Raw genomic sequence first — 23,884 nt, 5'->3', positions numbered from 1 at the left:
CTGTATAATGGCGGGGTGGCCAGTTCTCCCCACCACCTTCCTCCATCTGGCGTCTGATGGTGTTGACTCGTTTAACTGTTCAACTCTGCTTCCTGCATGCTGTTGTAAACAAGCCGCTGCTGTCGCCATTCAAGAATGCCACTGCTATGACAATTGCAAAAAAGGGGTCAGTGGGCGGCAAGTGACATACGAGCTCCCCCGAGGCATCACCTTGTTGGCCCCAAAAGGCACGTTTTAAAAAATGTGGGAAGGTTGCCGCAGCAGCCTCACAGCTTCAGAAATCCAGAAAAAATGCTGGGACAAGATCGCAACAAGCATATCGCCACGTACTTCCCACTGTCTTGCACAAGAAAACCGCATGTCCGTCTGCCTTGCTTGCTTTATGCAAAGCTTGCCGACATCCTTCTCCAAGGGATCCAGGTGCTCCACGTAGTGAAGCGGAAGGTCCCTTGCGAAAACAAGTCCATGAAGGTCTGAATGATCTACAGGACCGCCCGTAGAGACAATGGTGGCATAGCCTGCCCTACCGCGTCAGAGCTGCCATCATGGCTGTTACTGTCGCTATCCGATGCAAGCACGTTTGTGACGAACAAATCTATAGGAGTGCACTTTTTTTTCACCGGCGACATCATGCATATTCTGTTGTGGCGGCGAGTGAAACGAGGCTGAGAAGCCATGTGGCCAAGAACGACTTCGACGCAATGAACAAAGACAAGCACGAGCGACTTAAGTGGTTAGGAGAATTGCACAGAATGAGGCCCCAGCTGCCCCAGTGAGCAATCTGGGAACAGCGATGGCAGCGTTATCAGTGCAGTTGGCGCAGTCCATTTGTGTTTCAGAGGGCGGCGCAGTGCAGAGCTATGGGCACAGCCCATTCGTGTTCGGAGCGGTGGAAGGGCGATGGCAGAGATGCGTGCAAGGCTGGTGTGCATCTCTCATGGAGAGAAGCACGTGGCGGCAGTTGGGGTGGCGGGCGATCGTGCAGCGGCTCACATTTCACTTAGTTTTTTTCTTTACAAGGATTTCGCACTTCATTACCTTTTAGCATGGACACCCAGCAGCCAGACTTCATCATTATAACCAATAATGCGGCATTGTGGCATTGTAGTAGCAGGTTATTTCTCCAGAGAAAACATACAAAAGTTGATGGTGTAGCAGCTTTTCATTGTTATAATTGATATATCGTTAAAAGCGGTATCGTTATAAGTGGGTTCGACTAATAGCGCAAATGCAGAGGGCGCTTGGAAAGGTGAAGCCACATTAACATCAACATCACTTCGGCGCAGAGCCAGTGAGCATTGTGGCTGGCTAGTGGTGGCTTGTGTTGCAGCTTCGTGCAAGTTAGGACTTACGTCATGCCGAAGCTCGGAGAGAAACTGGGTGCTCAGTATAACAGAAAAATTGGACATTGCTCGTGCTATCGAACGTGGCATGAAGTCAGCGCTGGCACGCAAGAGGGATCTACCGTTGACTACGGTGCGTGGGATTTGGAATGCGAAGGAGAAGATGCTCGGCAGTGCTGCTGGGACTGCAAAAAGTTGTCGGCTACAAGGTTAAACTATTTGAGGTTCGATTTTTCGCATTCGTTGCCTCTGTTCAGCTCAAGGCTGTGCGGAGGGCCCGGGCCGTCGCCGAAGGACTCTATTTACCGGCCCCGACCTGGGTGGAGCCACCGGATTGATTTCCCCTCAGGACCTAAATAAAGTTCTAACTCACTCACTCACTTGCCTCTGTTATTGATAAAGTGTCCCCTAATGGCAGTGATGAGGAAGACACAGAAAGCAACAGCACAGGCGATTCAGACGCAACCGTGACAGAAGCTGCGTGTTACGTGATTCTCATGTGGGTGTTTGCCGAGAAGAGGGGGCTGACGGAAAAGCTGGCTCGCAGCTGGAGGGAGTTTGAGGTCACTCTCTTCGTCGCTAGGCCACCACGGCAGCAGACGAAAATAAGACTATTCTCATGTGAAGTGAATAAATACTGCAGGTTTTCTGCCCTTTCATCGCACTCTCTCGTAGTTCCGTATTTGACAGGTAAGTGGGCAATCTCATGTTATTTTGGTTAAGCAGTTCTACCGTTTAGTACATATTTTTTTCCGAGCTCTGGCCAACTACAGTTTGACAAGGTTTCACTGTACATTGAACCGGGTTATGATATTCAAATGTTCTAACCCCAAATGGGTTTCTTGAAGGCACGGGACTGTCGGCCTGTGTTCATCTAGTAATTTGTTAGCATAATCCAGGTTCTTTATAAGCGCCCTACAATTCCAAGACATAATCACACTTGACACCATCTTAAGTTTAAATGGTAGAATATAAACAATACAGAGGAAGGTGTATAATTTATGTGGTCCCGAGAAAGTAGTATTATGGGGGTTTCACTGTGGTTTGTATCGGAGCCTAAATAATGCAGAAAACTTTTCGTGTGTTGGGGAAGCCTGCTTATGATATTTCGCACACCAGTGTGACACACAGTGACAGCACGTGTGCCAATGACTCGCCTGCTGCTGATCCGTGCCGCTCGCCCTTGGAGTCCTTCTTGAAGGCATACGAGATAGTGATGGCCCGGTTGCACAGGTACTGGCCATTCATGGCCTCAATGGCTGCATCTGATGCCTCAAAGCTGGCAAAGTTGATGAAGGCATAACCTTTGGAGTTGCCCGTGTCTGGATCACGCATGATCTGCAACAGGGAAACAGTTTGACACTTGCAGTCTGAGAGTAGTGCCTAACCATTGCTTTGATTAAGAAATATGACGAGTGCGCAAGTATAGTGAAATTTCAGCTTAAATTCTAATTTGAATACTTTAGTGTCCAATACTGGATTTACTTGTGTAAGGCCCACACTTCCCAAATTTCTTACAGGGTGTGGGCCTTACACGAGGCAGGCTTACAGCTACTCACTGAAGCCTCGAACTGTGCCGAGACTACTATGCATAATAGTGCAACCACTAGTGTCTGACTATAAACACATGTACAGTCGCCAAGCGATTTTTCAGACATGGTGATTGCTATGAAAATGTCCGCCTGAATAATCGGGCTGTCGGAAAAAAACTAATTGTAATGGTAAAATTGATTTCATTGTTTTTTAGATTTTTGCAGATTTGCATGCAGATTTTTGCTCGGTGTAGTGCTCCATTAAATTACAGTTTACTTGAAAACTTTGTGGTCGCCGAGGCTGCGTGTGCATTGCACGTTCACCCTTGGTGCAGTTTTATGTGCATTGTGATACGTCGTGAAGTGCAGGTACAGTCCATGCCTGTTACAACAGATCCACATACAACATACTTTCTGATGTAACAGACTATTCCCCTCACTTAGTGTGGTCTGCCTATGTAATCAATGCAACATTATACATTGTAACTACATAACAATATATTACAGTAGAACCTTGTTACTATGGCCCTCATTATTTGAAAAATCAGATAATTCGGCCTTGTCCTCTAATCCTGGTAGGTGTATGCATTATTTAATGCAATCAAACTCTTGTTAATTCAAACGTATTTTGCTGCACATCGGTTAGTTTGGACTACACTCAGAGCTCAGCGAGCACCACAAATTTGTGATGGAAACGAGCAAAACAGCGTTAGCATCTAAATGAAACGAAGTGGCTAAGTAAGTGAGTGAGCAAGTGTGGTTTAGCAGCGCAAAAGCAATCAAGGCTATGCTGAACCGAACACAAGGTATTATAAAATCTAATTTACAAACCGCAATATCTGTGTTGATCTATAGCTTGTGTAAATTGCCGGTATCGTTTAGAAATTCAAGGTCAGGTAATGGCACTAGTGTATCATCTCCTAAAGCTAAGGCTGGGTGTACAGCTATGTTTAAGTTATATAAATTATGCAACAGTTTCGTCAATTACGTGCTTCAATCTGTTTACATGTCAGTGAAATGTGCAACATACATGAATGTGCATCTATCTGTTGCTTCGTTACCCGATATACCAACATGGCTTGGTACCCAGCAGGAACAAACTGATCTGCCGTATTTGTTGAAAGACACTATTTTTAAAGAACTTCCTACCAGGGGTTCATACTTGAATTTAAGATTTACTGCCCATAGTGTACATAGCAAATCAGTGTTTATGATTGTATTTTCTTGCTTGTCAGCGATAATTTCTTCAAGTACAGTCAGTACAGCATAAACTTTGGCAATGAAAACAGAGGCATATAGTCGTATTCTAATGCAGTAGAACCTCGTTTATACATTTTAAAAAAGAAAGTGAGAAGAAACGTACTAACTGAGAAAACGTACAATTTGAATTAACTGAAAATTTTGACAGGCTCAACTATTGTTGACATCTACATAATGGAAAGCGTCGCACGGAGCGTTGCGGCAAGAGGTGCCGACGCATGATGAAATGGTGGTGCTCCAGTGGCCTGACACATATTTTGTTGCTTTCCTATTGCGTAGTGCTTTAACCCTTCGAAGGTTTTCGCCGTACACGTACAGCGGTGGTTTTCTGTCCCGCAAGGTCTTTGCCGTACGGGTACGGTTCCGACCCTCCGTTTGAAATTTCGCGCCATAATGACGATGCGTGCTCACCGGGAGGTGCTGCCACCTCTTAGCACTTACAAGGTGCGTTTGAAATTGGTGCTACCTCCTTGGGGAGATAAACAGAGCTGATTGCTAGCTTCAGCGCGTCGCTCAGACTGCGGCAACGCCCCTTTGGCGGTTTCGGTTTCGCCGCGTGATCGCAACGGAGGCACGCGAAACGTCAATTTTTTCTTTGTCGGCACTCTCTTGCAGGGCGGTGGAAGTTGATTTCTATCTTGATTGTCACTGCTCTTAGCGTGTTTATCAGCGCCGTTCGCGAGGTATTCTCGCTCTCAGTGGCAACGTGCTTTCGCGGTTTCGGTTCCGCCGCGTGATCGCAACGGAGGCGCGCGAAACGTGGTTTTTCTCTTTGTTGGCACGCACTCGCAGGGGCGGCGGAAGTTGATTTCTATCTTGATTGGCACTGCTCTTAGCTTGTTTATCACTACCGCTCATGAGGTATTCTCGCTCTCTGCGGCAACGCGCTTACGCGAGAGGGTGCCTCAGACCTCTGCCCAAGGCAGGCGCACGCAGAGATGTCATGTGCGCCAACACAACTCCTCGCTCCAAGAGAACAGACACGCATTTTAGGTGTGCAGATTGCGATAAGGCGCTGTGCGTAGAACCGTGTTTCAAGGAGTACCACGCTCTGAAATACTATTGAACAAATTGCAGTTCTGAGTGATGCCGACACTAAAATACTGTTCCTAATTATTTTTTACTATTTATTCCCGACTTTATACATTTTGTACATTCAAGATCCGCAATAAAGTAATTTGACCACCGGTGAAAGTTTTTTTCAAAATAATTCGACCCTCAAAGGGTTAAGATTGCGACGGGAAACCGAAACGAAATCAAGCTGGTGGGAGATGCCAGATTCCGCCAAAACGAAACGTGATGCCCACATCGAGCCGCCTGCAGCAGGGAACAGCGGTGCGTTTGGATTATCGCCTATTAAAGGTGTGCAGTCCGCTACCAATGGCACTACACATGCTATAAAACAGATAGGTGAAGATGCTTGTCGCAATAGGTTTGGCAGCAATAGCTGTGAATGCGGCATGTGACGACCCGGGCGGAGATTTTCTAGTACTGGAATCGGAAACTGAATGTGCTGTCGTTTTACCACGAGATGGGTAGACATAAACTGTCCTCAATCGCGTCCACCTCGCGCTTTTTGTTCAGATGGAACCTAGTAGCCAGAGAACGTGCACAATCGCAGTCTGCAACAGGGAAGGGCGGCGCGCTTTGGTTATCTCCTATTAGAAGTGTGCGATACGCTTCCAACGGCACCACGCGCTGTGAAACAGATAGACGAAGATGCTCATCACAATAGGATTGGTGCTAATAGCTGTGAATGCTACATGCGACGACCCCGGAGAAGATTTGCTGGTACCGAAATGTGAAACTGAGTACACGCCAGCATTTCCATGCGAGACGAACAGGCGAGCATTGTGGTGAAGCTGCCATAGCGGGCAGCTGCATACTGTTCTGGATCGCGTGCGCCTCAAGGATTTTCTTGTTCACATGGGATCTAGTGGCCGGAAAACGTATTATACAATCACAGTTTGGCAACATACTGAACATTGGCGTCAAAAAATTGTGTTTTCTGGGAATGTATGAACTGGTAAAAAATGAGCATAGCCCTACTGGGTCATTTTTTGTGTTCTCGGTTGTGAATGTTGGCGCTGGGAAAGCATACGTAACAGGAAGATATCAACGAGGTTCTGCTGTACTTGTTTCCCAATTTTTCGTTACGGCTCCCACAACCACGTGTACGTGTGTTTTAAAACCATCTGTGCAAAGTTCTATGTAATCTTTATATGTGTCCTGAACAGTGCAGAAACCTTATATAATGCGTTCTTGTGGGGTGTCTCTTTTCTTTATGAGTGTCAATGTTCAATCACATAGCTTCATAAAGTCATACCACGGGGGCAATCATTCTGGCTTTTTAGCAACCTGAAGGACATCGTGAGGAATGTCATAATCCCACCAGCATTCCTCATATTAGAATACAAGTGGTCTAATCATGTTCAGTTTATTTATGCAGTGTAAGAATGAGTTGTATTGAGTGACGATGTTGTGGCATATGTGATGTGGTGATGACTGAATTCTGAGCACATAGGAAAGAGTGAGTGAAGCTGTTTACTGCTGTAAGGGAGATTCATTACAGTCAATGTATAAACTTTGGGCAGGTGATGTTCTGTAAACACCACTTGCCAGTCACAGTCCTACATTATGTACTGGATCAAGTCATTAAATATATGGCTACCTGGCTGAGCCATAAACTATGCAACCGTAGTCCAGAATGCTACGCACAACAGACTGGTAAACAGGTAAGAGTCACGTTGGGTTGGAACGCCAGTGCTTATGAGACATATGAGACAACACTTTCAGAATGTTCAGTACTCTATTGGCCTTCATCTTTGCCTTACTTATGTAGGCCAGGAAGTTTAGTTTTTTATCAAACATCACTCCAAGGAATTTGAATTACCAGATTAGGTTTTAGAATTGCGTCCAAGTGTAATCCTTGTTCTTGTGTGGAGAAGCTGAAGCCATTTTTGTCAACCCACTGTATTAGTTTATTTATTGTAATCTGGACCTGCCTTTCACTGGTGGGTATATTTGAGGCGTGGTATGCTATTTGGGGATCACTTACGTAAAAGGCAACAAAAACCTGTAAGAGCCACTGGAAAATCATCAAGGGAGGTTCCTTGTAGGGAGCTTCCTTGTAGAGCATTGCAGAGACTGCACTAATTGCCGCCCTCAGTTCGAGAAAACTAAATTTTTGAAGTTTGGAAAAGACAGGTTTGAGCAGGAGATTGTGGAAGCCTATTTCATCAAGAAAGAGGGAAACAAATGCGTCAGCAGGCCGTCCATTGCGCTTAGTGACAAGGAGACTACTTTATTTGAAGGCTGCATTTAGGCCTCATGTTAGAATGATTTAATTTAGGGTTTTTCCGTCTGTCTTCCTTTTATTTATTTAGGTTTTATTTTTGTTAACGATTTTCCAGTGGCTCTTATAGGTTTTTGTCACCTTTTTTCGTTTCGACGCAGACGCTGTTCTTAGACCCTTTATGGTTCAACTGTTCTGCCCATTTCATTGTTTGTCACATGGTTCATGTTTCGAGCGGTCACACATTTCATCAATTTTATCGGTGAGTGACTTTAGAGATTTTAGATTTGACGCAGACGCTGTGCTTTAGACGCCCTTTCTTCATCTTTTTCCGTGTTATTCGTTGGTCATTGTTCTCATAGTTGTGCGGGTTTCATCACTGACTGGTCCTTAGGCATTTGAATGGTGTTATGTGTTGGATAGTTTGCTAGTGAAACGTAGATGGCACTTGTTATGTCTCGTTTTTCTCCCCATTGGCTTGGTAATGATTGTGCTCGATGAATTGCTTCCTGTGCTGCTCCACGTGTGGTTCTTGTTTGCTGATTTGATCTATTGTGCCAGATACGATTCCCGAGTGGTCAATGGATTGCTCTATTTTACTTCTAATGTTTCGTGTGTGATTCGGCTTGGTTGACCTACATAAGGCAGGCTTGTTGCGGAAATAAACTTAGTTGAGAGTGGCGCCGGTCCTGTCGTTTGTGTTCCGTCTTCCGTCCTGGTCTATTGCGCCTTGCACTTTACTGATTCATGTTTGAATAGTTCACTGAGCTGGAGACGCTGTAGAAGTGCTCCCCAAGTATGTTCAATTGCTTGTTCCTGCAGTATTGTCTGGTTGCCTGAAAGCGTAAGGGTATTGGGGATAATGAGTAGTCCTCCCCTAAACTTCCTGACCTGTTCCCATATCCTTTTGTATGTGATGGCGCTATTAATTGTAGATATGTATTTCTGCCTTTACAATTTTTCAGCTTGTCTTTGAATGTACTGGGCTTTCATTTTGGCTTGCTTGACGTTCCGGAAGTTGAAATATGTTGGGTATCTACGCAAGACGCCCAACGCCTTATTTTGCTGCTTTTTTTTGCTTCCGTGAATTCTTGTGTCAACCAGGGATTCAACTTTTACTGAACAATGCCAGAAGACTGAGGAATAGCCCCTTCAGCTGCAGTGATTGTACATCGAGTAAACTTTTCATTGATTTCATCAATGCTTAGTTCCATTAAAGTGAGCTCCTCCAGCTTGGAATTTCCCATGAAAACAGACCAACCAGATTGCCATCTGCAGTTTCCAACGGTGCGGTTTATGAGATATAATGGGTAGCATTGATGTGAGTTTGATTACAGCAGGTAGATGATCACAGCCATATGAAGGATGCAGTATGTCCCATTTAAAATTGTTAAAAACATCAGGTGAGCAAAATGCCAGATCAAGGCAGCTAAAATTATGTAAGCTCAATAAAAAATATGTTGCTGCACATGAATTCAAAAGGCGGATGTTTTTTAAAATAAAATATTCTATAAGTTGCCCTCTTTGGTCAATTTTATCACTGCCCCAAAGAATGCAATAAGCATTAAAATCTCCTACTAAAACAAAAGGCTCCAGCAACTGGTCCATTAAATTTTCCAGGTCTTGAGTAGTGAAATGGGTATGGGGAGGAATGTACAGTGAACAGATGGCAACAGTCTTAAATGATAAAATGGCGACAGCTACAGCCTTGTACGGAGTATTTAATAGAATGTTCCGTGTGGGGATGCCGTCTTGGACAACAATGGCGACACCTCCTGATAGACGGCTGGAGTGCTCGTGGTCTTTCCGTACAACAGCAGGGTGTCTGCCAAGTTGACATTTCCAAATTCCCTGAGTGACACAGAGCTGTGTTTTATGTGAAGACGGGCTGAAACCATGTCAGCCGATGCTGTCACTCTCTAGTAAGCATGTGAAAAAAAAAATGACTTAATCCAGTTTGAATACTAAGGAGTAGTGTTTATTTTATTCAAAAAGAGAATAGAAGGCAGGGGTTAGTAAAATGCACAGCAAATAAAATGTCTTCGAGAAAAATTGCAAATCAATCGGACATCCTCAAATATTAAAAAAGAGGTGATGCATACAGAAGCAAATATTTTCGAATATGAGCTATTTCTATCAAGTGATAGCAAGCACAGTGGCATGAGGCTCGATTTTTGTCAAAATTGAGACTCTCTCTCAATAGCTTGCAAGTCAACATCAACTGTCCTGGCATACTCTCAGCCTGCGCATGACACCTCAGTGTTGTGTGTCACTGCTTTAAAGGGTTTATTTTGGTTTGGATGAGGGACACCTGCATCTTGGCATCAGCCAACACTTCGTTTTTTTGAGCTCTACTTCAAAACTACTTCAAACTAATTCAAAACTACTTCAAAACAGCGGCAACACGCTTCCTTTCCTGTTCATTTCTCAATGCATAGGTCCTTTCTATTCTCATCCTCCGTTTCTGCTGCTCGTTCACGCCACGGACCATTTGAAGCATCTTCTTGGTTAGTTGCACAGTCCACGTCCAATTTTTCGAACTCCCTAGGGGCTGTGAAAATGTCCAAAAATTGCCCAGTTGGAAAAAATGAATGCATGCCTTTTACTGCCCTTAAGGGCTCAAACCACCACAGGCACATTAGAAAAAGCTCTGAAGGCCTATCGGTACATGTATTAGGCATATCGGTGCTTGTACTGTGACAGGAGATACCGGGTGTATGCGTGTATAATTAAGGAATACATACTGTGTCCCGTGGCAATAGCCCCTTCCCACGCATGGTATGCTTCACCAAGTAACATTTCTGTACAGACGCAAAGCTGACTTTCGAGAACCGGCATTATGCAACGCACCGTGTTTTCCATGCTTTGAAGTCAATCGCGACGATCATAAAGGCGGAGTCGGTGGCATTGTAGCATTGCTGACAGCTGTGAATTTCTTTCAATGCAAAAACACGACACCAAATGGCAAGAAACTTCATAGCGAATGTCGAGGCAACTAGGCCTAGTGTTGCCGCAGCGGTGGCTATGGCTGCCAGCGAATCTGCATGCGAGAGCGCCGGTTCGAGGCGTCGAGGTAATCAAAACGGCAGCGGTGGTGACTTTGATTAATGCCGTTTCGGACCTGCAGTCATGCAAAAAGTCTGGAAAATCAGACGGAAAAGGGTTCTTGCATCCAAAATTTCAGACGTTTTGATACATTGACTCTATGGTGGTGCCGCGAAGCCGCCCGAATTATCCGGCATCCAGAAAGTCGGTTGTTGCTTGTACACTGGCAACTCCATCAGCTGACGACAGGGCATCAAAGACAATTTGGTACCATTCTTGTCTGTTACTCAAGCCAGCATTAGCGCGACTTTCGTGTCCTTTCAATAAAGTTACAGCTGATTTTTCCTGATCGGAGCATAAATTCCCTGAGTTTTCCTCGAGTTTCTTCACACTACTCAAAATCCTTGAGAATTGCTAGTTTTCCTGGTTGGTAGACACCCTGAAAAATAAAACTTTTAAGAAAGCGTGTATTTTTGGGGCCTAAGTTCGTTTCTTGAAGGCAGAATGCTACTGGTGATAACTTTTTATGATGTCTCTTAATGAACCATTTTCATCATCATTCATCATCATCAGCCTATTTTATGTTCACTGCAGGATGAAGGCCTCTCCCTGCGATCTCCAATTACCCCTGTCCTGCACCAACCAATTCCAACTAACACCCCAAAATTTCCTAATTTCGTCGCACCACCTAATCTTCTGCAGTCCTCTACTGTGCTTCCCTTCTCTTGGTACCCATTCTGTCACCCTAATGGTCCAACGGTTATCTAATCTGCACATTACATGACCTGCCCAGCGCCATTTCTTTCAATATCAATTAGAATATTGCCTATACCCGTTTGCTTTCTGATCCAAACCACTCTCTTTCTGTCTCTTAAAGTTCCATTGCTCTTTGCGCATTCCTTAACTTGTTAAGCTCCTTTGTCAGTCTCCAAGTCTCTGCCCCATATGTTAGCACAGGTAAAATGCACTGATTGTATACCTTCCTACGATAACGGTAAGCTTCCAGTCAGGAGCTCACAATGTCTGCCGTATGCGATCCAGCCCATTTTTATTCTTCTGTGAATTTCCTTCTCGTGGTCAGTGTTTCCAGTGATTAGTTGACCTAGGTAAATATACTCCTTCACCGACTCTAGAGGCTGACTGCAGTGCTGAACTCTTGTTTGCTTGCCCGGTTGTTCATCATTATCTTTGTTTTCTGCATATTAATCTTCAACCCCACTCTTACACTCTATCTCTTAAGGTGCTCAATCATTTGTTGTAACTTGTCTGCAGTGTTGCTGAATAAAGCAATGCCATCGGCAAACCGAAGGTTGCTGAGGTATTCGCCGTCCGTCGATCCTTACTTCTAAACCTTCCCAGTTTAATAACTTGAATACTTCTACCAAGCACGCAGTGAATAGCATTGGAGAGATTGTGTCTCCTTGTCTGACCCCTTTCTTTACAGGTATCTTCCTACTTTGATTGCGTAGAATCAAGGTGGCTGTTGAATCTCTGTAGGTATTTTCCAGGGTATTTACGTAAGTGTTCTGTACTCTTTGATTATGCAATGCCTCTATGACTGCTGGTATCTCTACTGAATCAAATGCTTTTTCGTAATCTATGAATGCCATATAGAGAGGCTTATTGTACTCTGAAGATTTCTCGATAACCTGATTAATGACATGGATGCGATCCATTGTAGAGTATCCCTTCCTGAAGCCAGCCTGTTCCCTTGGTTGGCTAAGTCCAGTGTTGCCCTTATTCTGTTGGAGATTAGTAAATATTTTATATAATACTTTGAGTAAGCTAATGGCCCTATAATTTTTCAGTTCTTTAATGTCGCCCTTTTTGTGGATTAGTATAATGTTTGCATTCTTACAGTTTTCTGGGATCCTTGCAGTCGATAGACACTTCGTATAGAGAGCCGCCAGTTTTCCTAGCTTATGTCTCCTCCATCTTTGATTAAATCGACTGTTATTCCATCCTCTCCTGCCGCTTTTCCCTGTTTCATGCCTTGCAAGGCCTTTCAGACCTCATCTCTAGCTATAGGAGGAGTTTCTGTATACTGTTCATTGTTTCGAATAGAGTGCTCCCGAGTCCTCTGGGTACTGTAAAGGTCAGTATAGAATTCTTCTGTCGCTTTTATTATACCTTCGAGATTGCTAATGATATTACCCTGCTTATCTTTCAGTGCATATATCTTGGTTTGTCCTATGCCAAGTTTCCTTATCACTGATTTCAGGCTGCATCCATGTTTAACGGCTTTCAGTCTTTCTCACGTTATAATTTCTAATATCACTTATTTTCGCTTTGTTGATATAGTTTTGATAGTTCCGCGAATTCTATCTAATCTCTTGAATTGGACACTCTCATTCTTTGTCGTTTCTTTATTAGGTCCTTTGTTACTTGGAAGAGCTTGCCTACTGGTTGCCTTGGTGCCTTGCTTCCCACTTCAATTGCTGCCTCTGAAGCTAGCCTTGTTACGGTTTCATTCATTACCTCTATGTCATCATCGTCATCTCTCTGTTCTAAGGCTGCATATTTGTTTGCAAGTACCAGACTAAATTTGTCTGCTTTTACCCTTACTGCCTCTCAGTTGACCTGTTTCTTCTTTACCAATTTTACTCTTTCTCTTCGAATTGAGGTGAATCCTGGCCCTCACTAACCTATGATCACTACACTTTACCCTACCTATTCTACATCCTGCACAATGCTGGCATCGGCAGAAAGTACGAAATCAATTTCATTTCTTGTTTCACCATTAGGGCTTTTCCAGGTCCACTTTTTGTTACTACGTTTCCTGAAAAAAGTGTTCATTATTCTAAGCTTATTCCTTTCTGCGAATTCTGCCAGCATCTCACCTCTAGCGTTTCTAGAATCAACACCGTAGTTGCCAATTGCCTGTTCACCCTCCTGCTTTTTCCTCACTTTTGCATTGAAGTCGCCCATACTACTGTATACCGAGTTTGCACTTTTCTCATGACTAATTCAACATCTTCATAAAACTGATCTACCTCCTCATTGTCGTGGCTTGACGTTGGAGCGTAGGTTTGTACTACCTTTATTCTATACCTCTTATTAAGTTTGATTACGACTACTGCTACCCTCTCATTAATGCTGTAGAATTCGTCAATGTTGCCTGCAATGTCCTTATGAATTAGGAATCCTACCCCATATTGCTTCTTATCAGGAAGACCTCTATAGCAGAGGACATGGCCGTTATTTCGCAATGTATAAGCCTCACCAGTTCTAATCTCACTAAGGCCGATAATATCCTAAACAACGTCTGATAATTCCTCAAAGAGTCCCGCTAAGCTAGCCTCACTCGAGAGGGTTCGGGTGTTAAACGTTGCAAGGGTCAGTTTTCATTGGTGGCCTGCCTGGACCCAGAGATTCTTAGCACCCTGCGCTGCGTGGCAAGTCTGACCGTTGCCTTGGTCAGGTGCTCCGCAGCCGCTGGGGACCGAGGGCCATTGGTTAATTGAATATATCATCAGGGAGGTTGCGACCGAACACTGCACCAGGGAGGCCAATTCCTGTTCTGGTGAGGGAGTGTCTTTGTTGAAGCTTAGTGGGCCTTCCTAATTTGGTTGTACCTGGATTAGTATAGCCCCACTCGTTCTTGGCATCTTTCGCTGGTGTCAGGCGTCACTCCAAGCCTGCAGATGTAGCGCACTGGAGATGTCATGTTAAATATTCCCAACACTTTGTGGTGTACATAGGTAAATTATATTCCATTCTTGCCTACACAAGTACTGCTGCCTTTCTTTGCGCAGCATCTTTGTTCTTTTTGATTTGTTGTGTTTTGATTTATCTAATTTATAGTATTTGTTCTTTTTTACTGTTTGTATTGTGCTTCATTCAATTGTAGCTGCACCCACATGCACTGTTCGACAGCGTCACTAGAGTTTCTAGACGAAGTAGTAAATTTGCAGCTGATAACAATGAAAATGGGCGTGATTTCAGATTCACAGCATTTCATTTGTATAAACTGGAATGTCCGCATCACCTCAGGTTCATATTTGTCTGAGCACACTTGCAGGTCCGGTGGGTATGCACTGTGATATGAACATACCACTGAAGAGGATGGAAAATTCTCTTTATCTTCTTGTACAGCACTTGTGTTTGTCATTGTCAAAATGCATGAGATGTCGTGGCTCAATTGAACTAAATTATTTCAATTGTAACAAAGTCTATGTTCAGTTCCTGTAACATGCCTAAATGTTCAGCACCTGGGCGTTTGAGTCACTACAGGCTATCTTCAGTTGCAGCTACTGTGGTGTACCTACAGAGCCTCGCAAAATACGAAGAGCAAAATGAGTGTAATATTACAATAAGTAAATGGTGAGACTTAACAATTTTGTGCCGAGACCGGCGTCAAAGTACAGCTGAAATTTATGATCACACTTCTGCGGCATCAACACTCGGAGAGCCCGATATACAGTTCTAGCAGCCTGCTAAGTGATATAGCCACCGGTTTTCATTTGTGCAGTAAGGCCTTTCACTGCAATAACAAACATGATGCTGACAGCAGTGCCATCACAATGGCAAGGCTGAACAAAAGTGTTTTCAAGCTTCATAGGTGTGCGGGCTCAGCAAATTAATTACAGAGAGAACAATGTTGAACTTCCATCGACTCAAGTTTCAAAGAGTTAGAATGTAAAGGTACGGGGCCCCACAAGAGGGGAAGGACATAATGAAGCGAGTTGGTGGTGCTCTTTGGTGACACTCAGCCCCTTCTATTGCTGCATCCTGTGCATGCCTGTGAATTCAAGGGATTTACTTTTTTTCTAGCGCGGCCGTGGCTGTGGTAGTGCGATAAAGACTGCGTGAGTGGCTGGGATGAAGTTGGGGGGCAGGTTTGCGCACGTCTCCTTTTCCAGCGCGGCTGCGGCTGCACATGCTTGTCAACGCGGCTGAGCAAGGAGTGGGTGTTCTGAGTGGCATGACGTCATGTGCACTGTCTTCCTGCGTGTTTAATACTGAAGTTTGGTCAATCTCGAGTTTTTGGAGAGGCATTGAAGTGAGAGGCAGACAAAGCATTCGCTGCCTGCTGCTGGCGACACTATCAGTTGGAGTAGACGGAAAAGCATGGCTGGCTTAGCTTCAAACCGCCGATGTGAAGATGCAGTTGCTGACTGGTTTTCCGGACTCCAAAAATTCGGACATGCTCAATTATTCGGTCTGCTTCGCGGCACCGCCATTCTCCCCATAGATTATAATGTATAACAACTGCCGAAAGTTCGGACACCTTGCAACCTCTCGTATGATTTTTCGGACACTCCTTCAGCCAACTCGATCGAGAGCACCATGCAATGACTCTGACCGGTGTATGGTTCGGCATGCTGAACGCCATTTTTGTTTTGAACGGAGCTTCCTTGCAGCCCCACGAAGTGGCGCTACTGCAAATCCCTGCTCATCATCGTTTCTCCTGATTCGATAGAGTGGTTCTACAGTCTACAGCAGTTCCGGTTTCAGCTTAGTAAGCCATGTCAACACAATCCAGCAGCTGATTCGTGGTGGTGTTTGCTTTGTGTGCTGTGTCGAGGTTCCGTGGATCCAACGCGACATACGGAAACATCGCGTCAAGTCTCTAATGGCGCCTACAGTGCCCGCGCAGACTGCGCTGAGGAATGCCGGCAAGCGGGTGCCAGGAGGCCTAGGATTTGTCGCCTTCCGATGTGCTCCCTACTGACGTGGAAAATGTTCTGCCGAAACCGGCGCAGTGGTTTCATTGCGATTACGGACACCATCTCATTTGACAGTTTCACAGGTGCTGACACTGCTGTGCTGACACTGCTGTGCTGACATGCGCAGAACTCGATTACGGCAAGATAATTCGTCAGGTTTCTGCTGCACTGCCGGACGATGACTCTCGAGTCGGAAGATGACGCACCATGTGGTCACATGCGGAGCGTGTACAAGCAGTGACTAATAAAGGGAAAAATGGACATCCACCCGTTCGTAGCAATTGCTACAAAGGAAACCCATACGGGTTCCTCGAAAGAAAAGCCTCTGAGTTGAAGAAAAATTCGTCCTGGTCCGGGACTTGAACCCGCGACCACCGCCTTTCCGGGGCAGCCGCTCTACCATCTGAGCTAACCAGGCGGCTAGCAGATGGCAAGGCGAAGTCGAACTACTACGTCAAACTCTGGCCTTTGCTTCGTGTTGTCGACAAATTCGACTTCGCCGAATAAACGGTCGGCGACTGTACTGTGGACGCGGCATGGAACTGTACCTTTCATTGCTGACTCTAAAATTCAACAAAATGAATTATTTTTTCTCGTTCAAACTTGCTTTTTTTCTCATTGCTCATTAATTCAGAAAATTTTGTGTTCTCTTTCGTGTAAGAAGAATCCATCGGCAACTGCACTTATTTGGATAAAATGTTGGATTTCAATGTAACACTATTTAGATATAACGAAGCAAACTAGCAATTTTAACGACTTCATTATATTGATGTTCAATTGTACTGTGTTGAATGTACAGTCCGAAGATCTTCACACATTTTACAAAATTTATAAACTGAGCAGCACAACCGAGAAATGTAACAATAAAATTTTTTTACGCTGGTATGCTGACGCTGCCACATGTGTTACACCATGCTGTTTGTTTTGGTGTACAATATTTTGTTTCTTCCATCAGATGGCACTGCAAACATGAACACTGCCGGGAAAAATGCACGAGATTCGGCTAAATTAAACAAATCTGTCGTAATTCACTGCATTTATAAAATGTATGCAACTGTTTCCATGGCATTACAAAGGTTAACCCATTTCATCCAGTAAGCTCACAGACGAACTTAAAGCACGCTGCAGTTTTAAAGCCCTCAGTCCATTCCATGAGCATAATCTAAGGAGCAATCACTGTTGAGCCACTCAAGGAGCAGTAAACTTCTTGTGGTGGGCTTGTCAAATTTTTGACACGGCGACGCTGCCTTGGTTATTGGCCTTATCAGGGATGCTTTGCGAGATGTTGGCTACCAAAGCTGTGGTTTGGTTGCCAAGAAACGAAAATGCCAAGGAAAAGAAGGATACGGGGGGTAACCTGAATGATATCATAACGATATCACATGTGAACGATATTGTGTATAACGTGTGAACGATATCACAAAAATCCAGCGAGATGCTGTACAGAATCTGAAACTTAAATAATAGACATGATGGCCCAGTGGTGGCTTAACTTTTGGCTTGTCCTAGCTATGGGTTGTGTCAATGGCAATGTGACTTCAAATTATATTGACCACTAATAAAGATGAGGACAAGGCAAGAGAACACAAAATGACAACACGGGCGGTATTATTACGCCTTTATTGTCGGTCAATATGATATACAGTAAACATCAACTAGGCCAAACTGAAGTTCAGAAAGCTTGCTCTCCGAAACAGAAACTGCTAATTGTACTTTTTCAAACTGATGTTCACTCAACCCGAATACAGTCAACATCTAATTTTTCTGGGTCTTTAGGGACTACGAATAGGTAAGAAAAATCGGATAGCCCCAAAAAGCTAATGCATTTAACTGCCTTCAAAGGTTCAAATTGCCACAGCCAGTCCTGAAATAGCCACATACGCAAACAGTACACTTGCCACTTTAATGGAATTGAAAATATTTACTTATGTGAGGGAGATAAGTTGTTGGTGAATTGTTTAAGAAGTTGATTACTCATCAAGGGCAGTTACCGTTCGGGCTACCTGTCCCTTTTTCGGCGCAGTTACAAGAAGTTTCTCTTCTAGTGGCTCCAGGGAGCACAGATTTTTTGGCGTCACCACAGTTTTCGGGTCGACCTCCATCGCCTCCTCCGAGGCGCTGGACAAGAGAGAGCCAGGCGACGAGATGTGCGTCTCGGGCCGTGGAGTTCGTTTTAACTTTGGGCCCGGTGGCACTGCGGTCTGCCGATGATGATGCAGCAGCACTGGCCGCAGCGACCAAAGGGGTGGGTGAAGTGGAACACTGGTGAATAGGAATACTGGACGTGTACCCTGTAGAGTCCTGAAACTGGTGTGGCACTGCCCCTTGCCACGCCACACCGGCACAGCTTACTTGAGGTGTGTGCCCTAGCCTTTTCCTCGCTTCATTGAATTAGATCTTTTCCTTTACAGTTAGTAAGATTATTTCTTTTTCTCTTTTCCAGCAAGGGCAGCTCCGTGAGTAAGCTGGATGGATCGCCCTTGAAATTGACACATTGTGCAGGAGCACTGCAGTTGTCAGATGGATGGTGGCTGGCACTACAATTCGCGCATGTTTCTTTTCCTCTGCATGATTGTGATGCATGCCCGAACCGCTGGCACTTGAAGCACCGCCTCGGGTTCGGTACGTACAGTCTGACGTTGATTTTCAAATATCCTACGTCAAGTGAACTGGGTACCCGTCAAGTGAAGCCGTATATATTTAAGTATATGTATATGCCACACCTTGCTATATAGCATGCGATATATGCAGGCTATATTGCCACACCATTTTATAATTTGCTCATACCATGTCTTACATTCTTGACAAACTTATTCCTCGGAATATTGAGAATGACAGCCCAGAAACAAGTGCCATGAAACAAAACACCAACAGTGCATGCCTCTTACGTTAAATTTTCTCAGACAGAGATACAGTAAAACCTTGTTAAACCGTACCCGCTTAAACAGTAGTTTCATTTTAAAAGTAGGAAAGTCAAATCTCCAACTCAGCAGCCATTGAACATAATGTATTTTGTAACCATATAAACCGTACCAGCTTATTGCATACGTATTGGTTAACACTTAGTGTTTCCACTTTTCGTTGCGCAAAGACGCTGAGGCATCTCCATCGGGCGGCCCTGCAGAACAACAAGCCTCGGAGACCCTCAATACTCAATAACTCAATACTCAATACCCTCAATAACTCAACATGAGGTTAATTAGGGCATTTGTTCCGAATTAAGAAGGCTTTACTCTACTATATTATAATAGACTATTGGTTCTAACAGACAAATTTTTGGGCAAATTTTGTCTAGATGATGTAAATACAATATACAGTGCTGTGGCAAAGCACTGCACGCAACTAGCTGTGTGTGCGGCTATGTGTGGCACGTAACTATTTCGGGCCGCTTGCAAAATTTGCAAAGATGCACTTTTTCAGATGAATGCACTATGCTTCCCACTACAGCGTGCTGCGTAACGGCCCGCCTGCAGTTTTCGTGTCGGCCACACAAGCGAACCACCGCCACCCACCACTGTCAGCTCAGCGCCGAGCAAGGGCTATGCCGCTAGGCCTGACCAGCAAGTGGTGCTTCAAAAACAACTGCTGATGATCGCAAAATAAAGCGTTTCGAGAATACTTTCAGGATGTGTGCAAAGTTGACATTCCCAAATTCCCTGAGCTTTCCAGGTTTTCCCCGAGTGCCTTTGAAAAATTTCCCTGAGTGACACAGAACTTTGTTTTTGTGTCAAGACAGGCTCACACAACATTATGTCGCCTGATGCTGTCACTCTCTAGTAAGCATGCTAAAAAACGACTTAATCCAGTTTGAATAGTAGGAAGTATCATTTATTTTATTTTAAGAAATCTGAAGCGAGGGGTTAGTAAGATGTACAGCGAATAAAATATCTTTGAAAGAAAATGGTAAAACTAATTGCAAATCGAGTGGAACATTCTCAAATACAAATAAAAACGAGATGCATACATAAACAAATGTTTTCGAATATCTACTTCAGTCACGAATTATGATCGACTGTCAATACATATGTGTGAAACATAGATGGTACTTGAGACTCCACTGAAAGCAAATCAAGATGATAGAATGACTCTTAGAGCATTTTATGATGAATCATTATAATTACAGAGTAATTAAATATTGTAAAGTGTCATGCTGCATTTCTTCATAAAAGTGTTAAATCCCCCGTGAAAATTACATGCACAAGTTGTTCATTAACCTCAGGCATTTCAAGAATGAACAAAAATATATATTTCAAAGTTGCTACCGACATGCCCCACATCAAGCACCAAGTAAAACATGGTAGTGCGTTCACCAAAGCGACACTCCGTAACGATACATATCACTCAGAAGCAAAATGGAAGTAATTTAGGTTATCAGAATCTTCAATTTGCCATAAGCTTAATGTCCATGCTTTATTCCTTGCTATCACTGCACAGAAATGGCAAGAACAGGTCGGGCCTACAAATGTGGACGCCGTGACTGGAGGGGATATGAGCTACTTTTATCAATTTATAGCAAGCTCATTGGTCTGAGGCTCTAATTTTGTCACAAATGAGATTCTCAACAGCAGGTGTGTAGACCTCAACTCTCCTGACATACTCTCAGCCCGCGCACAATGCCTCAGTGTTGCGTTTCACTGCTTTAAAGAGTTTATTTCGGTTTGGACGAGGGACACCTGCATTCCGGCGTAAGGCAATACTTTGTTTTTTGAGCTCAAGCTCCTTGAAAAAAGCGGTGGCAGGGTTCCTTTCCCGTTCATTCCCCAAGGCTTAGGTCCTTTCTGTTCTTACCCTCCTTCCACCGCACGTTCGCCCCACGAACCATTTGAAGCATTTTCTTCGTCAGCTGTGCAGTCAACGTACGATTTTTCGGACTCCCTAAGGGCCACGAAAACGTCCGTAAAATCGGGCAGTCCGAAAAAATCATTTCATGTCTTTTACTGTCATTAAAGGCTGAAATCACCACAGGCACATCCGAAAAGGCCTACCAACACATTTATTAGGCATATCAGTGCCTGTACTGTGACAGGAGATGGTGGATGGGCGCGTGTATAATTAAGGAATAGATACTGGGTCCCACGACAATTGCCCCTTCCCACGCTTATGCTTCACCACGTAAAACTTCTGTATTGAGGCAAAGCTGACTTTTGGGGACCGGCATTATGCAACGCACTTTCCTAGCTTCGAAGCCAATCGCAAGGACCACAAAGACGGAGTCGGTGCCATTGCTTACAGCGGCGAATTCTTTCAATGAAAAACACGGCACTGAACGGCAAGAAGCTTAATAATGAACATTGAAGCAGCTAGGCCTAGTGTTTACGAAGGCGACAAGGTAATCAAAACGGCGGCAGTGGTGGCTTTGATAAATGCCATTTCGGATCTGCGGTCACAGCAAAAAGTCTGGAAGATCGGACGGCGAAGGGCTCTTGCGTCCAAAATTTCAGATGTTCTTAGACATTGAGTCTGGGGTACATAATGGTGCCGCGGAGCCGCCCGGCGTCCGGAAAGTCGGCCATTGACTGTACACTGGCAACTCCTCCAGCCGACAACACAGTGTCAAAAGACGATTCGGTACGATCCCTCCCTGTTACGCGAGCCAGCATTACTGCGACTTACATTCCCTTTCAATAAAATTACAGCAAAATTTTCCCTGATAGAAGCACAAATTCCCCGAGTTTTCCCTGAGTATTTCGAGACTATTCAAAATCCCTGAGAGTTCCTGGTTTTCCCGGTTTTCCCGGTTGGTAGACACCCTGACTTTTTCTCATCAAATCAACACAGAATATATGCTGCTATTTGTGGTATTCCAACTGCGACATGCATGATGCAGTCGAGCCGCCTCGTATGGTGTGCCATGGCCACTGAATAAAAAAAAGTGTGGCCTGCCGTATGCATCGAAAATGATGCCATCTGCTGCCACTCGGGGACTGATGTCCGGGATTGACATAGAAAATGCGTGAGGATCGCGCTTCCAACGTCGTCGCCAGTGGAAACCGACATGTCCTATCCGCAAGAGCTAGTGCCGTTCGGCCCAGCGAAGCAGCTGAGAATGCAACTACAGCTGAGACATTCACTCCCATTGGCAGGCCACACCTTCCACACCTTTTTTTTGTATCCAGTGGGCTCCGAGTTGAATTTGCCTCGTACTACGGCTCTTGTTCATGCTACCGACTTTGCAGTAGTTTTCGCTTGTCGTGAAAGATGAAATTAAGACATTGGTTTATACTACCAGTCACTGTTTAGTGGGAAGAACAAACTGTAGCCGATGTTTGTGTCATAGTGGTGCTGACACACTCGGGCCAGGTAGCCAGAATGGCAGCGCTGTCCAGCCAGCTCGCCGCTGTTGTGCCAGCAGGGAGACTTATATTTGGCGTACATGAACGAGTTTAGGTATGCAAAGCGCCAAGCCCAGCTTACATTCATTTGCACTCCTCTGGGGTTCTTTTGTAAGCCCAGCGCTTTGCGACCCATAGATTTGCATATGCAAAATCTAGAACTGCCAAAATTATGGAGCTTTAGATTGTGTTATGTAGGTGTATATATGCTCTAGTACGAGGAAACTGATAGTTGTCAGCAATTAGCATGTGGAAAACAGCGGACAGGAAGACACCGTGCCACTTGGTTGTACAATTAATTACTGCATAAACCCGTTTATCCGTAGTTACCTATTTTGATGGTTTTATCGTTTTAGCAGTTCCTTACGATTAGAGAGCGATGTATGCAAAGTTTCGTCATTTCACAACATATTGTGGCCCTAATTTTGGACATACGGAACTTTGGATAAAAACGGACGTTTTTCACTGGCTTATCGCGGTTTGGTGTAACGAGCGTCGATTGTAGTGTGCGTGCAGCCTCGACACTGTCAGCTTAGGCTGTGCTGTGCAGTATTACTTTGTAGCTTTATTGGCTATATGCTCGCATGTGAGCTTACACTGTTCCAGCCAGTAAGTGCACACATGAACTGGGAAGGTGCACACTAGTTTCCGGCTGATCACCCTTGGACCCCAACTCCCCGCATGTGGCCGTCAGCAGTGGCTGTGCACAGGATCTTACACCCAATCGCCAATGTAGTCCACCAGTCCACATTTCAAAGGCAAACTTCCAGAAATGGCTAGCTGGCTGTTGTACACGCTGGCTATGCCTAACCAGCGCCACCATGCAGCCTGGTGCGAGTCAGAATAGGTGGCCAAAGATGATGCAGTTTGGTAGATTTGATCGTCTAGTGCCAAATGCAGGATGCGGTGGTGATAATGCCATTATCAGCAGGAAAACTAGAGTCACAACCCTTGCAAAAATTAGCCAGCACATGCGTATGCACATAACCCTTCGTGAAACTTTTTCTCTCAAAAGTTTCGCACCCCAATGTGAGGGTGCAGGCAATACATGAGGGTGGGCCTTATGCAAATAAGTACGATATATTCGTGAGCAGCAGAGAAAGGATTAAACTCATATATGAACAGGAAGTTTCAAAATGCATGAACAGGTGTGTCCAATACGATCTGCATAAGCCCATCCTTGCACATGCTTTTGCACTTTCTATGTGCGGTGCCTTTGTTATTGTTCCTTCTCTTCGAGTTGAGTTGACTGTTTCGACCGACCTTGTGCCAGCAAAGACCATGCGCTGTGGAAAGGCTGTGCATGTCGATACAGTAAAAGCTCATTATAATGAAACGGGATATAACGAACTAATGGATATAACGAAGCAATCATAATGCCCTTTCAGATTCCAATAGATGCCCATGT

The 23,884-nt window shown here is 44.6% G+C and overlaps 1 protein-coding gene across 1 annotated transcript in view; it reads right to left on the bottom strand.

Moving 5' to 3' along the window:
* The window catches only part of Spx (Spliceosomal protein on the X), a 162,163-nt gene that overhangs the window by 81,199 nt on the left and 57,080 nt on the right, over window positions 1–23,884 (bottom strand). Inside the window, exon 5 of the mRNA XM_075686880.1 lies at window positions 2,501–2,681. Coding sequence (XP_075542995.1) covers window positions 2,501–2,681 — 181 coding nt within the window. The remainder of the gene's footprint in view (window positions 1–2,500; window positions 2,682–23,884) is intronic.

The sequence above is a fragment of the Dermacentor variabilis genome, chromosome 3 (genome assembly GCF_050947875.1).
Source record: "Dermacentor variabilis isolate Ectoservices chromosome 3, ASM5094787v1, whole genome shotgun sequence".
Lineage (NCBI taxonomy): Eukaryota > Metazoa > Arthropoda > Arachnida > Ixodida > Ixodidae > Dermacentor > Dermacentor variabilis.
This window is presented reverse-complemented; position numbering and strand designations above follow the sequence as displayed.